We start from the raw sequence: 19217 nt of genomic DNA on the forward strand, positions 1-19217 counted from the left end.
TGCAGTACCCAGTGCAGGGGTTTTCAGGGAATGCAGCGCCTTGTCACAGCCCACAGAGTGGGGCAGCTGTCAGCAAAATGAACTGGCACTGGGTCACCCCCTCCCTCAGCCCTAATCTACTTCCTGCCTATTCTCAACCTATTCTCAATGCTTCATGAAACCACCTAATCCATAATTTTTTGTATGTCTGGCCTCATTTAGGCAGTAATAATGCCAGGTTCAACTGTGAATTTTAGGAAGCCTATGGAAGATGGGACCAAAGGGAGTTTATTTTGATACACAGCCTGTCACTATACACATGCCCATGGCTGTCTGAGCCTCCTGTTGTGTCTATGACCAACTAGTATCCACGGCACAGACAGACCATCCATCCATCCCATGGAGTGGGCCCTGTGGGAGCCCCAGGCCAGCTGAGGTCCAACCCTGAGCTTTCTTCTGGCCTCCCTGCCTCCCATCTCCATTTCTCTCCTGCCTGACTCTTCTTCCTTCCCTCGTAATTCCAGGAACCCGTGACCTAGACCAGTTATCACTTCCATCCAGCCTTCCTCAGATCTATACCCCACTCCTCTTAAGTGGCAGAGCCCCAGGCAGACAGCGCAGCCTGTGTCTGGTGCCCTGACGCCAGGTGCCCAGCCGGGCAGTCCCTCTCAGGGACGGGTCCGGGGAATCTTCGCCCCTCATCAGCTGCGAAGGGAGGCAGATGTGCACCTGTTTGTTGTTGACACTGTCTCCCCAAGGGCAAAAGACAGAGAGCCAAGGCAGCAAGGAGCTGGGGTGCGAATTCCAGAGAGCAGAAGGGAGCTGCCCTCGCCCTCCTGCTGCTGCTGGTAGAAGTGGGAGGCGGAGATGGAGGCAGAGGCAGGAATGTCTCCACGGTCCTCCTGTTGGACCTCTTCCCAGCCTGAGTTTGGCATCTGGAGGCCGGCGTGTGCCCTGGCCCACCCAGTAACCTGGTGACTGCTGATGGGTTTGCCACCTGCTTTACCTGCCACCTGGGTGGCAGGAGACTGGCCAGAGCTAGTTTCCAGTGGAGTCCAGATGATGGAGATTGAGATAAGCCCAGGCAGCCCCTAGCAGGGGCTCCGTGAGTCATGCAAGAAGTAGCCATTGCCATTGGGAGGGTGAATGCATGAGCAAGGGTGAGGAGAAAATGTACAGCTTGCAGAAAACTCTAGAAAACTGGCTGGATCGCAGCCATGGCCGTGTGCTTCCTGGGCTCCTGGTCGAGGCTGCCGGTCTGCTGGGATATCACTGCAGTGTCAAACTGGGTGCATGAGCTAGGGCTATGCACGCAGGATGCTCTTTGGAGTGTAATTGTGTTATGGGGAAATCAAGAGAAACAGCCAAAGATCCACAGCCAGCAATCAGTCACAGTTTTGGTGACTGACCCACACCATGTCCTTGTGACAAAGAACCAGGAACCCTCTAGATCTGACCTGCCAGGGAGAGCAGCGGCTGCCCTTCTTGCTGGTGGCTTGTATTTCTCCGCCCAAGAAAGGCTGGTATCAATGCTGGCAGGAAAAGTCTCACCTTCTCTCTCACCCCCTAGTAATTAGCCAAGGGGTTCCGATTTCAACGTATGAATTAGTTCTGGGCATTGGGCACAAAGCAACTGCTTTATTAGCCAAACGTCTAATCCTAAACCCAGGTGTCCCTCCTCAGGAAGGAGTCTGGACCCCGCCTCTGTGAACTCAGCGAGGCTGGGAGCGAAGGGCTTGGTGATTGAGGGCCGCTGATGGTTAAACACGCAGCCCCCTCCCCCACCCCGCCCCCCACATGGCTCCCCTGACAATGAGAGGGAGCCAGGCGTGAAACCCAGCCACAGAGCAGATGGAGACCACCCCTCCTCCCCTCAGCAAGGGGGCGTCAATCCCACAGACAAGGTTTCCTTGGTGGGTGGAGGCTCCTGGAAGATTGGTGGCTCCCACACCAGCGTTGAGCAGGGGCTCTAAGGCCAGGAGCTGCGGGCTCTCGGAGCAGGCTGGTGAGTGGCTTGTGTCTGAAAGTGGAGGCTGGCTGCTGCCTTTCAGAAAGCGCAGGGAGGGCTGTGTGGCAGAGGGTGCTGGGACACCTGGTACAGGTGCTACCAGAGGTAGGGAGCCCTTCCCTCTGCATTCCCTTTGATCCCTGTCTGCCTGCCAGGAAGCTCTCCTGTCTGGTGTGCTGTCGCCCCCCAGGGCAGGCCTCTGGTGACCATCAGTAGATGGCATTTGGAGTTTCCTAGGAAACCTGCCACCCTGGCCTTCCTATGCCTGTGGTTGGAGGGCATGGAGCCTCTGGGGCCAGCCATCTGTTGCTTTATCGCTGCCCTTGAATGAGAGATGGTACGGTGTGTGTGGGGGGGTGGTCAGAGGGCAGGGGGGAGAGGGGATCCCTCAGTGATGCTCCAGGCAGTCCGGCTGCCGAGAGTGCCTTTCAGAACCTCTAGCAGGTGCTGGAGAATCTGCATTCCCGGATCCCAAGCCTCCCAGTGTGGGGGAGGGACAGCAGCGTGGCCTTGCACATGGAAGTGTCATTGCAGCCCTGAGAGTGGTGGCAGGGACGGATTCCTGTGCCTGCTGGTGTGGGGAGGAGCGGTGGGAGAATGACAGAGGGAAGGGAAGGGCTTCCCTAGAGGCTGCTGAAGACATGCTGTTATTAGGTTATCGCCATTGTTTGTACTGCTTGGGCTTCTGTTGTAACAGCAGCTCTGTTGTATGTTACATCAACCAAGGTGCTGATATGTTGATGGCCGCTTACCTCCCAGGGGCAGAAAGTGTCTGATATGGTGGCTGTCACTCAACCCACACGCATCCCTTGCACCGTCTCACTGTGGAGGAGGTTGCACAAGGCTCTCAGCCTGAAAGATTCAGTCTCAGGCAGGTATTTGGCTCAGTGGCTAGGATGCCCACATCCCATGTCAGAGTGCCCGGGTTTGAGTCCCTGCTGTGCTTCTGATGGCAGCTTCCTGCTGATGTGTACCTGGAAGGTAGCAAGTGATGGGTCCTGCCACCCATGTGGGAGACTAAGATGGAGGTCTGGGCTCCTGGCTTCAGCCTGGGTGTTGTGGGCATTTGGGACTAAACCAGCAGATGGAGATTTCTGTCTGAACCTGTCTCTCTCTGCCTTCCAAGTAAATAAGAAGTTTAAAAAGCACAGAGCCTGAGGCAGGAGACAGATGTGGAACAACTAAGCACATAGGTGGGAGACAGTGAGCTCCAGAACTGGGAAGCCATGCATGGGGAAGTGGGAGCTACAGAATGCCTGCTGGGGTCTTGGGGAGAAGGAAGAGCGCAGTGTTTCCAGCCAGCGAGGGAGAGGGATGGTGTGAACCTGGGAGCTGCCATGGTGCAGGTGTGTGGTGGTGGCGGGGGGTTGGTGCTGAGCTGAGAATGCTCCCACTGAGACTCCTCAACTGCTCCGCCTTGCCAAGGCAGCGGAAATGGACACTGTTGCAGGCATCGCACTCTCATCTTCAAGGGGAAAAGGTGCAGGGCTATGGCTGTGTGAACACGGCAGCTCTGGTGTCAGCCTAAGCCACAATGCTCCTGGAGCACAATGAGGAACAGATTACTTGAGAAAAGCCTTGTCCTGCATCCTGCCTGGCTCGAGGACGCCCTGGCCCTGGCAGGGATCAATGTGCACTCATCCTAACACTCCTGCATGCACCTGCATGCCTGCTCCTTCTCTGGGTGCACCTGTTTCCTCTGGTTTTACCTCGCCTGCTTGCGTATTTTTTTTTTCAATCTATTGCAGGATGGCTGAAATTTGCATTGGGCTTTTATTATCTCTGTTTGCCCACAATTTCCTGTGGCAGGGATGTGTTAAGTGTCCCCAGGCTGATTCTCGTAGCACTATTCGTTGATTCCAAGAACCAATTGCTGGCATACGGCCTGGGCAGCTCTCAGCTGTTGGTGCATCCCAAGGCGTTAATTCATTGGCACAGTCTCCAAGTCCCTGCAGGCTCTGAGCTACATCAGAGTGTAGTCACACCAAGGTGACTGACTGCCTGACTCCCCATCCTGCCTTATTGTTATGATTATCATTGTTATTATTAGAGAGGCAGGGTTTGAGTTCCCATCCTATTCACTGGTTCACTCCCAGCTGCTCACAGGCCAAGCCAAAACTGAAGCCAGGAACTCCAGCCTGGTCTCCCGTGAGCATGGCAGGGAGCAAGCTCCTTGAGTCATTGCCGCTGCCTCCCAGGTTTTGTGTTAGCAGAAATCTGGAGTCAGGGATTAAACCCAGGTACTGTAATGTGGGAGGTGAGCACCTTAACTGCTAGGTCAAACCCCCGCTCCTCTCTCCTCTTCTGTATTCTTTTTTTTTTTTTGTAAATTTATTTATTTTTTTATTACAAAGTCAGTTACACAGAGAGGAGCACAGACAGAGAGGAAGACCTTTCATCCGATGATTCACTCCCCAAGTGACCACAACGGCCGGTGCTGTGCCAGTCTGAAGCTGGGAACCAGGAACCTCTTCCCGGTCTCCCACACAGGCCCAGGATCCCAAAGCCTAGGGACATCCTCGACTGCTTTCCCAGGCCACAAGCAGGGAACTGGATGGGAAGTGGAGCTGCCAGGATTAGAACCGGCACCCATAGGGGATCCTGGCATGTTCAAGGCGAGGACTTTAGCTGCTAGGCCACACCGCCAGGCCTTCCCCTTCTGTGTTCTTGATACCAGTGATCAGCATCACCCAGTCCAGTTCTCCATCCTGGAAACCATGGTGCTGTCCTGGTTGTCATACCTGCTTCTGCTCAGTCTCAGATCCTGCAGGTTCCAGTCTCAGGGAGGCGTCATCTCCCTCCCTCTCGCTCCCTCTCTGTCCCTCTGTCCCTCCTGTTCTAGAAGCTTGGGGAAGGTGTGTGGAGAGAGGAAAGAGGAGATGTGGTCTGAGCAACCTGCCTCTGGGTGTGGCTCCCAGAACAGGAGGGAAGGTCTCGCACAGTGGCTGGCTTGCGTGAAGTGTGGAGCAGGTGCATTGTGTGGTGTGTGGCTCAGTTGGGAAGTGGGGTCTTGGTGGGCTTGGAGGAACCCTCAGGAGCCCAGCATGCTGGAGCTGGCTGTTTGCATTTATTCTTACCAATTAGTGGGGTGACTTTGAAGGGTTTTCAGCAAAATATGGAATTGATCAGAGGGGGACAGGGATAGGAAAGTCCCTATAGTAACAGCCTGGAGCAGAGACTGGTGGTCCGGGAGACTTGTTTTGTTCTTACAGTGGCCAAGATGTAAGAAAAAAGCAGTACAGGCATGAGCCTGGGGAGGGGAAAGGAGGTAAGGGTAAGCAGTGGACAGGCCAAGGACCTTGGTGCCTGATAGGAGCTATAGAGCGGGTGAGGTTTGGGGCTGTCCCCATCTCTGGCTTGGATGACTGGAGAGGGTCCTGCCAACAAGGTGGGCACGGAGGGGAAACACTCAGGGCAGCAGACGAGAGGAGAGTCTTACTGTGTGATCAGGGCTGCCCCGGAGCTTGGCAGGGCCAGAGGGAAGGGGAGGCTTCAAGATGATGCAGTGGGACCCCAAGGAGGGCCGTGAAGGTGGACAGAGGGGCTGGCTGTGTCCAGAGCCCCCACTCAGACAGAGTGAAGATGGAGAACATGGTATGTGGCACCAGGAGGGCATGGAAATCTGGAGGGGCAAGTGCAGAGTGTGGCTGGAGCAGGGGTGAGGGAGTGCAGAGCCAAGGCAGGAGCCGAGATACCCTAATTCAGAGCGCTTTGGCAAGTCGAGATAGAGAACAGCACTGAACTGCGTCCAGGGAGGCTGCAGATCTGCCTGCAGATCAAGGCTCTGTGTTACGTGTCTACCCAGGCTGCAGGCAGGGGGCAAGCAGGGCGAGGCCATGGCGGGCAGGAGGAGGGACGCTCTTTTGTGTGGAAAAGGGGGGGCAACAGAAGGCTCTGGCAATAAGCCAACACTCTGGAGTTGTTTCTGATTCTGACAGCGCTGTCAGCCCAAGTGATAACAGATTCTATTCCAGCTGGCTTGAGAATGGAAAAGAGAGAGAGAGAGAGCGCACGCACGTGTATGTGTGTGTGTGTGTGTGTGTGTGTGTGTGTAATGTGCATGCTTCCACATGTATGTGTGTGATTTCAAAACCCACCAGAGGCTTGCTTCAGGAAGGGCTCAATCAGTAATCCAGACAGTGCCTCTCTCTGCCTTCTGTGGGACATCCTCATGTTCCCTGGCGGACCCCCGCTGCACCCCCTTCCATGGGCGTTCCCAATGTGATCTCTCTCAGAAAAGAAGAATTTATCTTTCCTGGACGGCTCAGCCAATGTCTCCTTGCTGGAATCAGTGCCTGTTCCTTAGTGGGTTGGAGTGCCAAAAAGATGGAGTGGCCAACCCTGGAACTCCCATAGACTCATCCTGAGAAAGGAGTAGAAAGGACTTATCCAAGAAGCATGTGGGTGCCAAGGCAGTGTGGGTGCTGGGTGAGTTCCCCATGGAGGTAGGTACCCCCTGTTTGTGACCTTGTGACTGGCCCATCTGTGGCCTCAGGAACCTCATGGTATAGTTGGGGAAGGAGCTCTGAGAACACACAGAGTGAGAGCCTCATGTCACCTGGGAGAAAGCAAGTGATGCAAGCAAACCAAGGGAGGCTTCGCAGAGGTGGCACCAGCAGGAACTCAGATGTGTAAGATGAGAACAAATTACGTGGCAGGAGGAGAGCAGGGGAGGGAATGGCAGGAGTGAGTGATGCAGGTTCACACATCTGGAAAGCTGGGCACTTACCCCAGGCTTTCTTACCCACCTGCGTCCCATCCTCCTCACGGTGGCCAAGCCTCATCCTGTCAAGCCAGTGCTTGAAATTCTCAGTAGCTTCCTGTCTTGCTTGGAATACAGATTTTTAGAAGTTCATTCATTCATTCACTTAGAAGGCAGAGTGAGGCAGAGGTCTTCCATCCTCTGGTTCACCCCCTAGATGGCCACAGCACTCAGGGCTGGGCTAGGAGCTCCATCCTGTTGTTCCGCATGGGTGACAGGAATCAAAGCACTTGGACCATCTTTTGCTGCTTTCCCAGGCACATTAACAGGGATCTGGACAGAAGCAAAGCAGCCAGGACTTGAACAGGCACCTTAATCTGGATCGCTCATGTCACAAATGGTGGTTTAACCCGCAGTCTTACCATGCTGGTTGCAAAGTAGGCTCCTCGTTATTTGAATGCACTCCCTTGCCTTTCTCCCTAACTGTGACTGATTCCATTCTCTTGTAGGTATTCCCCAAACTCCAGTTGCATTGGCTTCTCGCAAGTCCACACGCGTGCACACATGCACACATGTGTGTTTGTGTGTATCTGCCAGTCAGAACCCTACTTAAGGATCTTTCCATGAACTGGCCTACCTCCTAGGGAGGTTTTTCTTTCCTGAACCATCTTTGCAAAATTGACGTCTTCCTGCCACTCAGCCATCCATCAAATGTCCCCTTTGCCCAAGGTCTTCCTTAATCCGTTCACTTCCTTTTATTACTGCATCCTGCTGTCAGCACTCTCTCCCTCTCCCTCTTTCTCTCTCTCTTTCCCTGCCTTCTGACTTCATCTTACGGAGCAGCCATAGATTCACAGCAGAACTGAGCAGAAGATGGAGTTCCCGTGTACCCCGGCCTCCACAGCCACCCCCGTAATCAATACCCTCCACCAGAAGGGTGCATTTGCTGCGGTCTGTGAACACAGATTGACATGTCATTGTCATCTAGGGACCAAGTCCACAGCTGTGTTCCCTGTGGTGTTGCATGGTTTGGACAAATGTGTGCTGACAGGTCCCCACCCTCACGGCATCACACAGGGCAGTGTCACTTCCCCAAGGCTGCTTTGTGTGCATCTGTCCCTCCCTCCCCTCGGTCTCTGGTCTCCTCACTGTATTCACTCTTCAGTTTTTCCAGAATGTCAAGTAGTTGGAATCACAGTATGTACCTTTTCCACACTGTTTTTCTTTTTTTAAGCTTCCTCTATGCCTTTTCTTGGTTAGATAGCTCTTTTTGTTTGGATGGTTGGCTTTTGTTGTTATGTTTTGTTTTTGTTTTACAGATTCACTTCTTTATTCGAAAGTGACTGACACAGATCTTCCATTCTCAAATATACCCCCCTCAAATGCCAGGAATAGCCAGCGTGGTACCAGAACAAAGGCAGGAGCTCAGAACCCCACCCTGGTCCCCCTTGTGGGGTGTGTGGGACTGGGACCCAAGTCTATGGGCTGCTTCCTTCCCAGCGCATGCATCACCTGGATGCTGGGTCAGGAGCAGAGTAGGCAAGGTTCAAACCAGCACTCCCACATGGAATGCAGGCATCCTGTGGCGGCTTAACACAACGTCTGTGCCAGTCCTGTCCTTCTAAATACTGAATACTGTGCTCTTGTCCGTGTGGGTCACAGTTGATCCGTTTTGCTTGCTTGCGCATTTGGCAGTGATGGATAAAGGAGCCCAGGCGGATGGGCTGTGTTTTTGCCCTTGAGCTTGTTACAACCCTGATATGTTGGTTCCATTGTTTTTTGTCTGGTGTAGCACCATGAGCAGAGGAACCTCCTGTCTCATCCACCTGCGTATGGGCCAAAATTTTCTGGAAAAACTTGCACCCAAATAAGCTTATCTTTCAAAATTTTATTTATTTCCATTTTGTTTGAAATGCAGAGACCAGGCAGGTCTTTTCACCTTCTGGTTCACTCGCCCACGTGCCCCCAACAGCCAGGGCTGTGCCAGGCCAAAGAGAGGAGCTCAACCCAGGTCTCTCCTGAGGGTGGCAGCAACCTGAGGACTTGGGCCATCACTACTGCCTCCCAGGGTGTGCGTTAGCATGGAGCTGGATTAGAAGCTGAGGAGCTGGGTCTTAAACCAAGCATGCTAACATGGGTTGCAAGTGTCCCACGAGGTGTCTTAACTGCTGTGTTCTGCCACCTAAACGTGTCCTTTCATTCTGTTTGTCCATGGGCATTGTGAAGTCCCTTTGTGCTCCCCTAGACCAGTGTCTGCCACCATGTGTTACATGTTCCAGTGGATATAGAAGGTCACCCCAGACCAGAGGCAGCTTCTGCTGCAAAAGCTGAAGCACTACCAGCTGATTCCCGTCTCAGTGCTGCCCTTTACTCCCCTGACCACATCAGATGTATTGTGACCACTGGCACAGCTTGCCCAGAGTAAGGCCTCATGGATGTGGGGAGCCCCCAACAGTGACAGCCTGTGGGAGCTGTGGGCATCCCGCCCATCTGCCAGGGACAGCTTGAAGAATCCACACCAGGGACTCCCTTGTCTGGGGAAAGATCCAGGATCCGGAAAAAAAGAGAGAAACAGCCAAGCGGGCAGGCAGTAACCATGGCTAGATCGTTACCCTACATATTTCCCAGAATTACCAGTAGTGTCATGGAGGGAGCCAGTGCCACTACAGTGCCTCTCCACGGGTTCAGATCCTGCCAGGGACAGCCGCCAGCAGCTGGGGAGCTTTGCTCTGTGTCCTTGCTATAGCTGGCAAGTGTTCAGCACCCCTCAGAAGTAGCTACTGCCATCATCCCAAAGACTCAAAGCCCTAAACGCAGTGCTTACGCAAGGCCCCCTCTCTCTAAGTGGGAAGTGACTCAGTCCCCAGCAGTTTGACCATGTGGACCTGGACTCTGGGTCTGGGTCAGGAAGCCGTCATGTCCAGCACTTCTTCCTGGTCATTACCCAGCTCACAGATGCCCCATCTCCGACATCTCCAGCCCACATTTCCCATGGCTAGCAGGTGCGAGGGGCATGACTTCAGGCAGGTTGACCCAGAGCGCACATCATCCCTCTTCTAAGACGACATTCAAGTTCCAGCAGTCAGATTAGCAAAAGGATAGCTACAGCTTGACTCAGCCCCTGCCTTGATGTTCAAGGGTTTTGGATTCTGCTTGTTTTAAAGTGCTACAGGACTAATACAGTGGTGTATCAGGCTAATCCTCCACCTGTGGCGCAGGCATCCAAAATGGGTATCAGTTGGTGTTCTAGCTGCTCCACTTCTGATCCAGCTCCTTGCTAATGATCTGGGAAAGCAGAAGAGGATGACTCAAGTCCTTGGGCCCCTGCACCCATGTGGGAGACCCAGAAGAATCCTGGCACCGAGCTTCAGATGGCCTCAGCTCTAGCCATAGAGGCATGGAAGCTGTCCTTCTCTCTGCTTCTCCCCGTTCTCTCTCAGTAATTCTTTCAAGCAGAATAAAGAAGTCTTTTTTAAAAAAAGTGCCATGGTGTTTCTGATGAGCACCCAGTTTCCCTTCACGTTACATTGGCAGTAATTCACTTGACCACATACCATTTGGCTTCTCAACAAGAGAATTCACTAGGTAACATGACAAAGCATTTTCTGTTCTGTGGCTGTTGTCTTACCTGGGTGTGGGAGTGTGAGGGTGTGCAGGGCGTGGGGACACCTCAGATATACAGGAAGTAGATTATCAGTGGCTGCGGCTGATGGCATTCTGTCTGTCCACACGCAGTTTCTTTTTGTGTCCTTGAGCTTTCTCCTTCCCCCTGCCGTAGGGCTCCTCTCTGATATATTGTAAGACACTGGAATCTGCCCCTCGTCTCTTAGACGCAGTAGGCAAGGACCCTTCCATTACGCCCTGTCTGTAGCATGGGTGGGAAGGTGTAGTGTATTTAAAAGGTATAGTGTATTTAACTTCGCAGAAAGTGTCATGGGATGGCTGGGCTAACCTTGTATGGTCCTTCCCTGTGTCTTGGTGAAGCACCTGCCCTCGGGCACGTCCTCCGTTTGGTGCTGGTGTTGCCTGTGATGTGGCGCTCAATGGAAAATTCCATACCATCTTCCAGCATCTGAAACCAGATATGGTATGTCCTCTGCCCAGTTGCCACTGCATCGTCCTTCTCAACTCTGGGGCAGCAACCTCATGTGGTATTGGAAGGGCCGGAAGAGGAGTGTGAGTGATGAGGACTCTGGGCCATAGAACAGGGCCCTGCGGTCACTAATGGGCATCTTAGGGCTGACTGTCAGGACCCCTGACCTTGCCCTTCCCTGCCTGGTTGTCAGCATGGGGAAAGAGAAGCCTGCATGCACAAGGTCCTTGGAACTCAGTGCTGGAACTCTCTGCCTACAAGGATTGTGGGTTCTCCTCTTTCTTGGCCCCAGTGGAAATTTGCTTTGAATGTATCAGCAGGGCTGGGAACAGCATGCCTGCCCACCAAGCTGAGTGCACCTGGTCTGAGGACCCTTAAGTACCCACTTCACATAACCATCCTCCTCATGTTCTGTGTTTATCTTAGCATGTTAAGCAGATTGTCATGACATCTTGATTTTTATTGAGTTGCAACTTGCATTGCATAAAACAAGCAGAAAGAGCACTCCCATTCATCTGCTGGTTCGTATCCCACAGCCATTCAGCCAGAGCCAGAAACCAGGAATCCCATTCATGTCTCCTACATGTGTGATAGAAACTCAGTGTTCTGAGCCGTCACCAGCTGCTTCCCAGGGTCTGCATTAGCAGGAAGCTGGAGTCAGGAGCTGAGCCAGCTGTTAAAGGCAGGTGTTCTAATACAAGGCATGGGCATCTTAGCCAAGCTAAAATTCCGCCCCTTATAAGCCATTCTAAAGTGCATGGCTCACCAGCATTTTGTATATTGATAATGTGCGTGACCATGACCCGTACTTAGTCCCAAAACATTTTCATTTTCCCAAAAGGAAACACCATAGGCATTAAGTAATTCCTCCCCACTCTCCTATTCCCTCTGCCTCTGGTCACCACCAATCCGTGTTCTCTCCACATGCCTACCTGTCCTGGGTAGTTGGCTTTTGTAAGATTTATTTATTTAAAGATAATAGGGCCCCCACGGAATAGCTCAGTAGACTAATCCTCACCTTGCAAACACCAGGATCCAATATAGACACTGGTTCATGTCCAGCTGCTCCATTTCTCATCCAGCTCCCTGCTTATGAATTGGGATATCAGTAGAAGGTGGCCCAAATCCTTCGGATCCTGCACTCATGTAGGAGACCTGGAAGAAGCTCCTGGCTCCTGGCTTCAGATTGGCTCAGCCCTGGCCATTGTGGTCACTTGGGGAATGAACCAGCTGATGGAAGATCTTTTCTTTCCTTCTTTCTGTAAATCTGCCTTTCCAATAAAAATAAATAAATCTTTTTTTTTTTAAGTTACAGAGAGGGAGAGGCAGAGTCAGAGTCAAGAGAAGAAAACAATCTTCCATTTGCTGATTTACTCACTGAATGATTGCACCGGCCAGGACTGGGCTAGGCTAAAGCCAGGAGTCGGGTGTTTCCTCTGGGTCTCCCACATGGGTTCAGGGGCCCAAGGACTCGGCCCATCCTTCGCTGCTTTTTGAATAGAGCAGGTAGGACCAGAATTGGTGATCACATAGGATGCCAGCACTGCAGAATGGTGGGTACACCTACTGTACCACAGCACTGGGTCTCTGGATGTGTCTCATTTGAAACGTACGTGTGGGCTCATCCAAAATGTGATCTTGCGTGTCACTGAGCATGTTTCGGGGTAGCGTGTGGATCCATTCTCCCCTCCTTCCTGTGGCTGGATGGCATTCCAGGAAGGACTGGGACTGAAGTAGGTTCATCTGTTCACGTGTCAGTGGACAGATCCCTCTGGCAGAAACCAGGGCATTTAATCCTTTGGGGCATATTCCCCGGAGAGATTTTCAGGGACTCGTGCTTAATTTTCTGAGCCAAAGTGCCTTCTTTTATAAATAGCAGTTTCAGCCTGCAACATTTCTCTCTTTCTCTCTTTCTCTCCCTATTTCTCTGTCATTCTACCTTTCAAGTAAATTAAAATAATTTAAAAAAAAAAATCTATGGGTCCAGAAACATCTTGGACACTTGAGCCTTCCTCCTGACAGTGTGTTTCTGACTCACGGACAGCTTCTGGCTTCCTGTTTCCACCAGGATTTCCAGGGGAAAAAAAGAAAGAAAGAAAGAAAGAAAGAAAAAAAGAGGTGCCTTCCATGCTTGGCAGTGCCTGATGTGACATTTGTAGAGCCAAGACAGGTCCCCTCCCCAGCACCTTCCCTCCCCTGCTGCCCCCTGCTGGAGCAGTCTGACTCATTCTGGGCCAGCCTGACCGCCATCCTGTAGGATTAGGAGAAGGAAGTAAAGCCCCCTGTAATGTCATCTAGCATGGGAAGCTGTCTGCTTTCCTAACGAACCCTCTTCCTGGCCAGGGGTCAGTGTCTGTGTGGAAGGTGTCCTCCTCTACCTGGTGCGGCCCAGGTCCACAATGAGTGTTCTCTTGCGACCCCTGGTGGTTGTCAAAGAAATCAAGATTAATAAAAGAACCTTGTGATCCAAGTGGTTTGTACATCCACTGGTTCATTTCTTCAGCTTCTTATGCATCTATCATGTGGAGTGTTTTTTCCCCTCTTTTCAGATCATTTGAAAAGTAGAGTTAAAGGAAGGGAGATACAAAGAGATCTTCCATGCACTGGTTCACTCCCCAAATGGTCACAAATGCCAGAGCTGGGTTCCTCTGAAGCCAGGAGCCAGGAACTTCTTCAGGGTCTCCCTCACAGGTGCAGGGGCCTGAAGACTTGAGCCCTCCTTCGTATCCTTCTCAGGCACATTAGCAGGCTACTGGATTTGAAGTGAAGCCGTCAGGACACAAACCATAACCCATATGGAATGCTGGTATTGGAAGTGGCAGCTTTGCTTGCTATGCCATGACACCGGCCCCATCATACATTTTGAAGAATCTGCTGTGTTTAGTTTCTGTGGTGTATTCTAGCACTAGAGCAGTAAACACTTTTCTTATAGAATCTTTGTTTCTGTAGGGGAGACTGCGATGTGGCATGGATACCAAGAGCAAGGGCCATCGTGGTAGGCAGCTGTGGGTGCTGAAGAGTGTGGGTAGGGACACACAGTCACACCCAGCAAATCCTAGTCAGGGAGGACAGGCCCAAGAGTGGTCTAAGCATGTTTGTTTGTACAAAAGTCAGCAGGACAGCGCAGCGCACACTGGGAGACACATACTGTGTTGCAGTGGTTGCAACACAGAGGCCAGGGAGGGCGTCAAGAGCGGAGACTGCAGAAGGGGCACATGGTGCAGGGCCTCGGAGTCACACCAGACTCATGCCAACTGAACTGGCAGGTGGTCCAAGCACTTGAAAGTTTAGCTAGGGTCGTGGCCTGTTTGCCTCTGCCCTTCTGAAATGACAGTGGTCAGGGTGGAGAGGAAGCAGAGGGGCAGGGACGACAGGGAGACCACGCAGGAAGCTGTGTGGGAGGTGATGCTCCCAGCCACGATGGTGGCCATGGAAAGGGAGACAAGTGGATGAAATCCAGAAACAGCCCTGAGGCTGGTAGCCATGCGCAGCCCGTACCCAGGAAAAAAGCTGCAGGAGCAGAAAGTGAGTGTCCTAGCTCGCCCCACCTCCTAGCACTGGAACATGCTGCCTCCTTCCATGGTGACCAGTGACCTGCTTTCTGCTCCAGATCCCCAGGGTTGACTCTCACGGGCAGGCGTCCTGCCCCCATCCTCTGCACCCTCAGCCAGGGGCATGGTTGGCTGTGGGTTTCCAGCTGCTGCAGAAAAGCAGGAGCAGAACTTGTTGTCCCTTTGGTGAATGGTCATTGGTCCAGATGGGTGCAGGAGCTACCTCCTGGCATCCTCGTGGACTCCGAGTCATGGTGGAATGGCTAATGGGGCTGCTTTCTAAAACCCCATGTTGCAGAGCAGTCTTGCAGCCCTGTATTCCTGCAGTTTCCTACTTGCTCTTCTCTCTCAGAAGACAGGGAAGAAGGGGCTCTCGGGATCACCATGTGCCCCATCTGCCCCAGGCCCTGGAGTGATTGCTTGCATATGAGGCGACAATCATCGAGCTGGCATAGCGCTCCACCAGAGGCCCGCCGTCCTCTGGGTCTCTGTCTCGGCACTAACACTGCTAGCTCCAAAGGAACATCCAGGACCCCCAGTCCTCAGCTACGCTCCATATTCTCAGAGATCCTTCGTCAAAAAGAGGAGGCAGATATTGCGGTGCTGTCCATGAGGCCACTACTTGGTTCCCCTGCATCCTTATCGGAGTGCCCGCTCAAGTCCTGGCTCCTCTGCTTCCTGTCCAACTTCCTCCTAATGCAGCTTAGGAGGGAGCAGTGATGGCCAAAGCAATTGGGTTCCTGCCACTTACATGGGGGCCTGGACAGAGTTCCTGCTTCCTGATCTTGACGTGCTGGTTGCGGGCATTTGGGGTATGAGTTAGCAGATGGAAGACTTCTGTGACTTCCTCTTTTTCTTATTCTGATCCTCCAAATTTCAAGTAAAAAGAAATATTTTTTAAAAGGCTGTTAGTCCACCAAGTTTTTGTTTTTTTATTGAAAAGTCAGATATACAGAGAGGAGGAGAGACAGAGAGGAAGATCTTCTGTCCAATGGTTCACTCCATAAGTGGCCACGATGGCTGGAGTTGAGCCAATTCAAAGCCAGGAGCCAAACGCCTCCTCCTAGTCTCCCATCTGGGTGCAGGGTCCCAAAGCTTTGAGCTGTCCTAGACTGCTTTCCTAGGCCACAGGCAGGGAGCTAGATGGGACGTGGGGCCACCAGGATTAGAACCAGCGTCCATATGGGATCCCAGCGTGTTCAAGGCGAGGACTTTAGCAGCAAGGTTATTGTGCTGGGCCCGGAAGTCCCTGTTTTAAGCCCAGTGGGCCCCTGAGTCCTTCCAGACCCCGTAGCATTACTAGAACAAGCCACAAATCCAGTGGACACTCACCTGCTCTTGTGTTTCTTTCCACAGTTGAGTTCTGTCCAGGAGACCCAGGTGGAGCAGCTCAAGGCTGCCAGACCCCGAGGACTGGGGCACGAGGAGCGGGGCCTGGTGCTGAGGATGGCCAGGCTACAGCCGCCGCCCTGGGTCCACACAGCCTTCCTCCTCTGCATCCTTGGACTTGTCGGGGCCATCGAGATTCCCATGGATCGTGAGTCCTGCTCCATCCTCTTCTCTTGTTCCTACCGATCATGGGCAGAGTTGTTGGAGGGGAGGCCAGCAGAGTTCAGAAGTTTGGGGATTGGGTAGTAGTGGATTCTGGGATTCAGTGCTCAGTCACTCATCAAAGAACAAGCACTGGCCTTGAGTTTGGAAATCCCAGCCTCAGCACTGGCTGAGCAGGCGCCTGCAGAGCTGTGGGCCATGCCTTCTGCTCCACTTCCACAGAACTGTTTGGACCTGAGCAGTATCCAGGGTCTGGCATGGTGAACTGTTATTATTTACCTTTCGAAAGTCTAGGGTATCCAAAAGCTAAACCCTACAGTCCCTCTTGGCTGGGACAAGCAGGTAGATGGATGGCCTGCAAAGGAGTAAGAAGCAAGTGTATCTTTGCAAAGATGTGGCTAAATGTGACAGTCACATAGAGTTATGTCATGGTGAAAAACCCAGGCACAGATTGCTTGAAATCAAAATCTGCTTCTTTGGGAATGGGATCATGATGTGAACTTGATAAAGTAAGGAACTTGAGCTGTTGCAGTAACAGCCAGGTCCTCACAGTTGCACCCTCTGCCACATTCATGAACATCCATTGATGGGCAGCCATTCTCCTTGGCTCTGCCTGAAGGCATGTGTTGGCTCTGCCACACTTCCGGCACTTGGTGCTAGGGTAGGAGACATAACACTCCAACCTCCAGTTCCTGCTTCAAGGGCTGGAAGGACCCTGTGTGATGCCAACCAACTTGGGCTGTCTCCAGTTGACAGACATATGGGGTGGAGGTGGGAGAATGACATAACCTCCAGGAAGCCCTCCAAAGTCAGACCCCTCCTCGCACTCTATGCACCAACCATAGCTGCTCCCAAAGCAGGTGTATGAAACTGACAGGCAGCTGGTAGTCTCATCTGTGGACTTGAAGCAGAATAGACAAGGTCCTCCAGGAACCTGGGTATGTGAGCTTGTCTGGGTACACATGTGCCCCATGGTGAGTGCACCATGGTGTGTGTACTATGAGGACAGTATAGTGGGGAAAGAAGCTGTTGCCATGGCTACCATCTGCATGGTGACTCTAGGCAAGTTTCCTATGAACAGTCCTGGGCAGATAACTTAGTCAGGGTTGGGATAAGACCATGTCCCTGAAGGGGAGAGGCGTGTGGAGGAAACTAGGTTATCACAGAGTGGAGGTCCATTCTCTGCGGCTGCCTCTCCTTACTCAGTCACTCACCTGACACTTGGCTTCTGCATGGTGAACCCCCAAATAGAGAACTTTGGCATCCTGAAGCCCTGCCAGAGCAGCTGCCTCCAAAGCAGCTGTGTTTGCAAAGCCCCGTCTCTGCGCCCAGAGCCGAGAGGAGAGCTGTAACCTCTGCTCCAGTCTCCCCCTACCCATGTCCCTGAGGAAGGCCTGGGGGATCCCCTTGCCACATTGTTTCCAGGGAAACACAAGTCCTTGCTCACTCAGACTCACCCAGAAACAGGATGACATAATAAGGAAAGAACCCAGACCTCTCATCCCTGCTGTTGTGTTGCTCAACATGCCCACCTCTCCTTCCGTTCCTTCTTGAAACTCATGGGCATCACAGCTCGCTGACATGGGCAGAGTTCAGTGCCACACACATCTCTCTTGTCAGTTTCACAGCTGACCCCCACGCAGGTGTCCTACTGGACATCCGGGCTAGCACACAGATGCCCGGAAATCCAGCCACTTCTGCCAGTTCACCAGCAGCTAAGCAGCCCAGCCAGCATAGGACCATCGCACCTCCCAGACGGAGGGGTGACCCAGGCTGTGCCAGGGCAGGCAGCTCAGGCTGTTGGGGGCAGGCCCCACCCCTGTGAGTACTGCAGTCTGTGGGTAAAGCAGGGGCCACCACAACATCCCTCAAGATGAGCGTGTGGAAGCTGAGTGCAAGAAGCCAGGAAGGTGAGCCCTGTAGGGAGGCCCCAGGGGGGAGGGGGGGAGGGGGCTCTGGGCCAAATTTCTCCCTTCCCTTTGTTACCGAGCCTAGCCTCCACTCACCCTGGGTCTCCTCCACTTTCGCCCTGTCTGCCTGGGGGCTCAGGCCAAAAGCTCTCCAGCCAGATGTGCCCTTTTCTCTTGCTTGCCCTTTCTGAGTTCTGGGGAACAATGTCTGAGCTCAAGGGCCAGGCCCTGCTTCCTGTCTTGGCTGTTCCGGTACGGCTGTGCCCTCACCGAGGCACCCAGCCTCCAGCTTCGTGCCTGCCAATGCAGTCACATGCACCCCACCTCCCCAGCCCTGAGGAGAACAGCCTGACCTGGGGAGATAGCCCAGGGTACCTTGCCAGCCAGCATAGGTTTGCCAGCAGCAAGTCTGCTGGAAGCTTGCCCTCTGTCCCCTCCCAGCATCAAGGGCACTAAGTTCTCTCCTGGGAACCTTAGACAGGGGACAGTGAAGTCACTTCCTCCCAGCCTCATCCCAAATAGCACTGCGGGATGCCTGGACAGTGCACACACACGTAACACACTCCCCATCCTCTCAGGGGTGTGCCAGAGGGTGCAGGTGCCAGAGCCAGGCAGGGGAAAGAACCACAGAGCAGTAGCCTTGGTGCCCCGTTGGCATCTGCTGCCACCACCCCGCAGAGCTGGGCTATGAGCTTCTCCTCCCCCTTGGAAGCCAGAAGACAACATCCATTCCCGCACTCAACATGCCCAGACAGTGAGTTCTGCAGGAGCCGGGGCAGGTGGTGTGACACTGGAGGGGAGCCGGTGTCCTTGGTCCCCAGACAGGCTGTCCCTCCTGGCAGCTTGTCTTATTGGTTGAATTCCGTCCCTGTAATAAATTCCTTGGTAGCACCATGGTAGCTGCGGATGTCCTTAAGCCAGAAGAGTCCCTGAGGGCTGGGGACAGTAGCCCGCCTGTTCCACAGCCCTGAGGGTCTGTGGCTGCAGTGGTCTCCCTTCTTACTCGCCCCCATCCCAAATGTGGAAATTGGAGTGCTGAGGCCCCAGCCATCTGACCCTCTTCCCCTGGCTCGGGACTTTGTCTCTGGAATTTTACCCGGGTCACGGCCACTGCCCTCCCTCAGGTTTGAAGCCCCTGGACAATGTCTCGGGCTTCCCAGTGAGCCAGACTGAATACATCAAAGAGTGGACAGGGACTGCCTTTGTCAGGCTTCCCATCGGGGGACAGGGAATCCCCTGTGGAGGAGCCGGGGACCCAGGCTGTAAGAAGCAGCAGGGCTCAGGGCCAACTTTGGGGTGCAGTAGGCTAAGCTGCCACTTGGGGTCCCTGCGTCTCATATCAGAGTCCTGGTTGCTCTCCTCCTGATTCAGCTCTCTGCTACTGCTCGGTCTCTGCCACCCAGTGTCGGAGACAGAGCGGGAA

At 53.2% G+C, this 19217-nt stretch overlaps 1 protein-coding gene across 10 annotated transcripts in view; it reads left to right on the plus strand.

Moving 5' to 3' along the window:
* The window catches only part of NFASC (neurofascin), a 155027-nt gene that overhangs the window by 78430 nt on the left and 57380 nt on the right, over positions 1-19217 (plus strand). For 8 of the 10 annotated variants that reach the window (XM_040985257.1, XM_040985259.1, XM_040985261.1 and 5 more), the window contains one exon: positions 15690-15870. In XM_040985257.1, the coding sequence (XP_040841191.1) occupies positions 15690-15870 (181 nt within the window). Of the gene's footprint in view, positions 1-15689; positions 15871-19217 lie in introns of those variants that run through there. The other 2 variants (XM_040985263.1, XM_040985266.1) reach the window with 2 other exon arrangements.

This window comes from Ochotona curzoniae, unplaced genomic scaffold (assembly GCF_017591425.1).
Source record: "Ochotona curzoniae isolate NIBS_2020 unplaced genomic scaffold, NIBS_Ocur_1.0 contig_430, whole genome shotgun sequence".
Classification (NCBI taxonomy): domain Eukaryota; kingdom Metazoa; phylum Chordata; class Mammalia; order Lagomorpha; family Ochotonidae; genus Ochotona; species Ochotona curzoniae.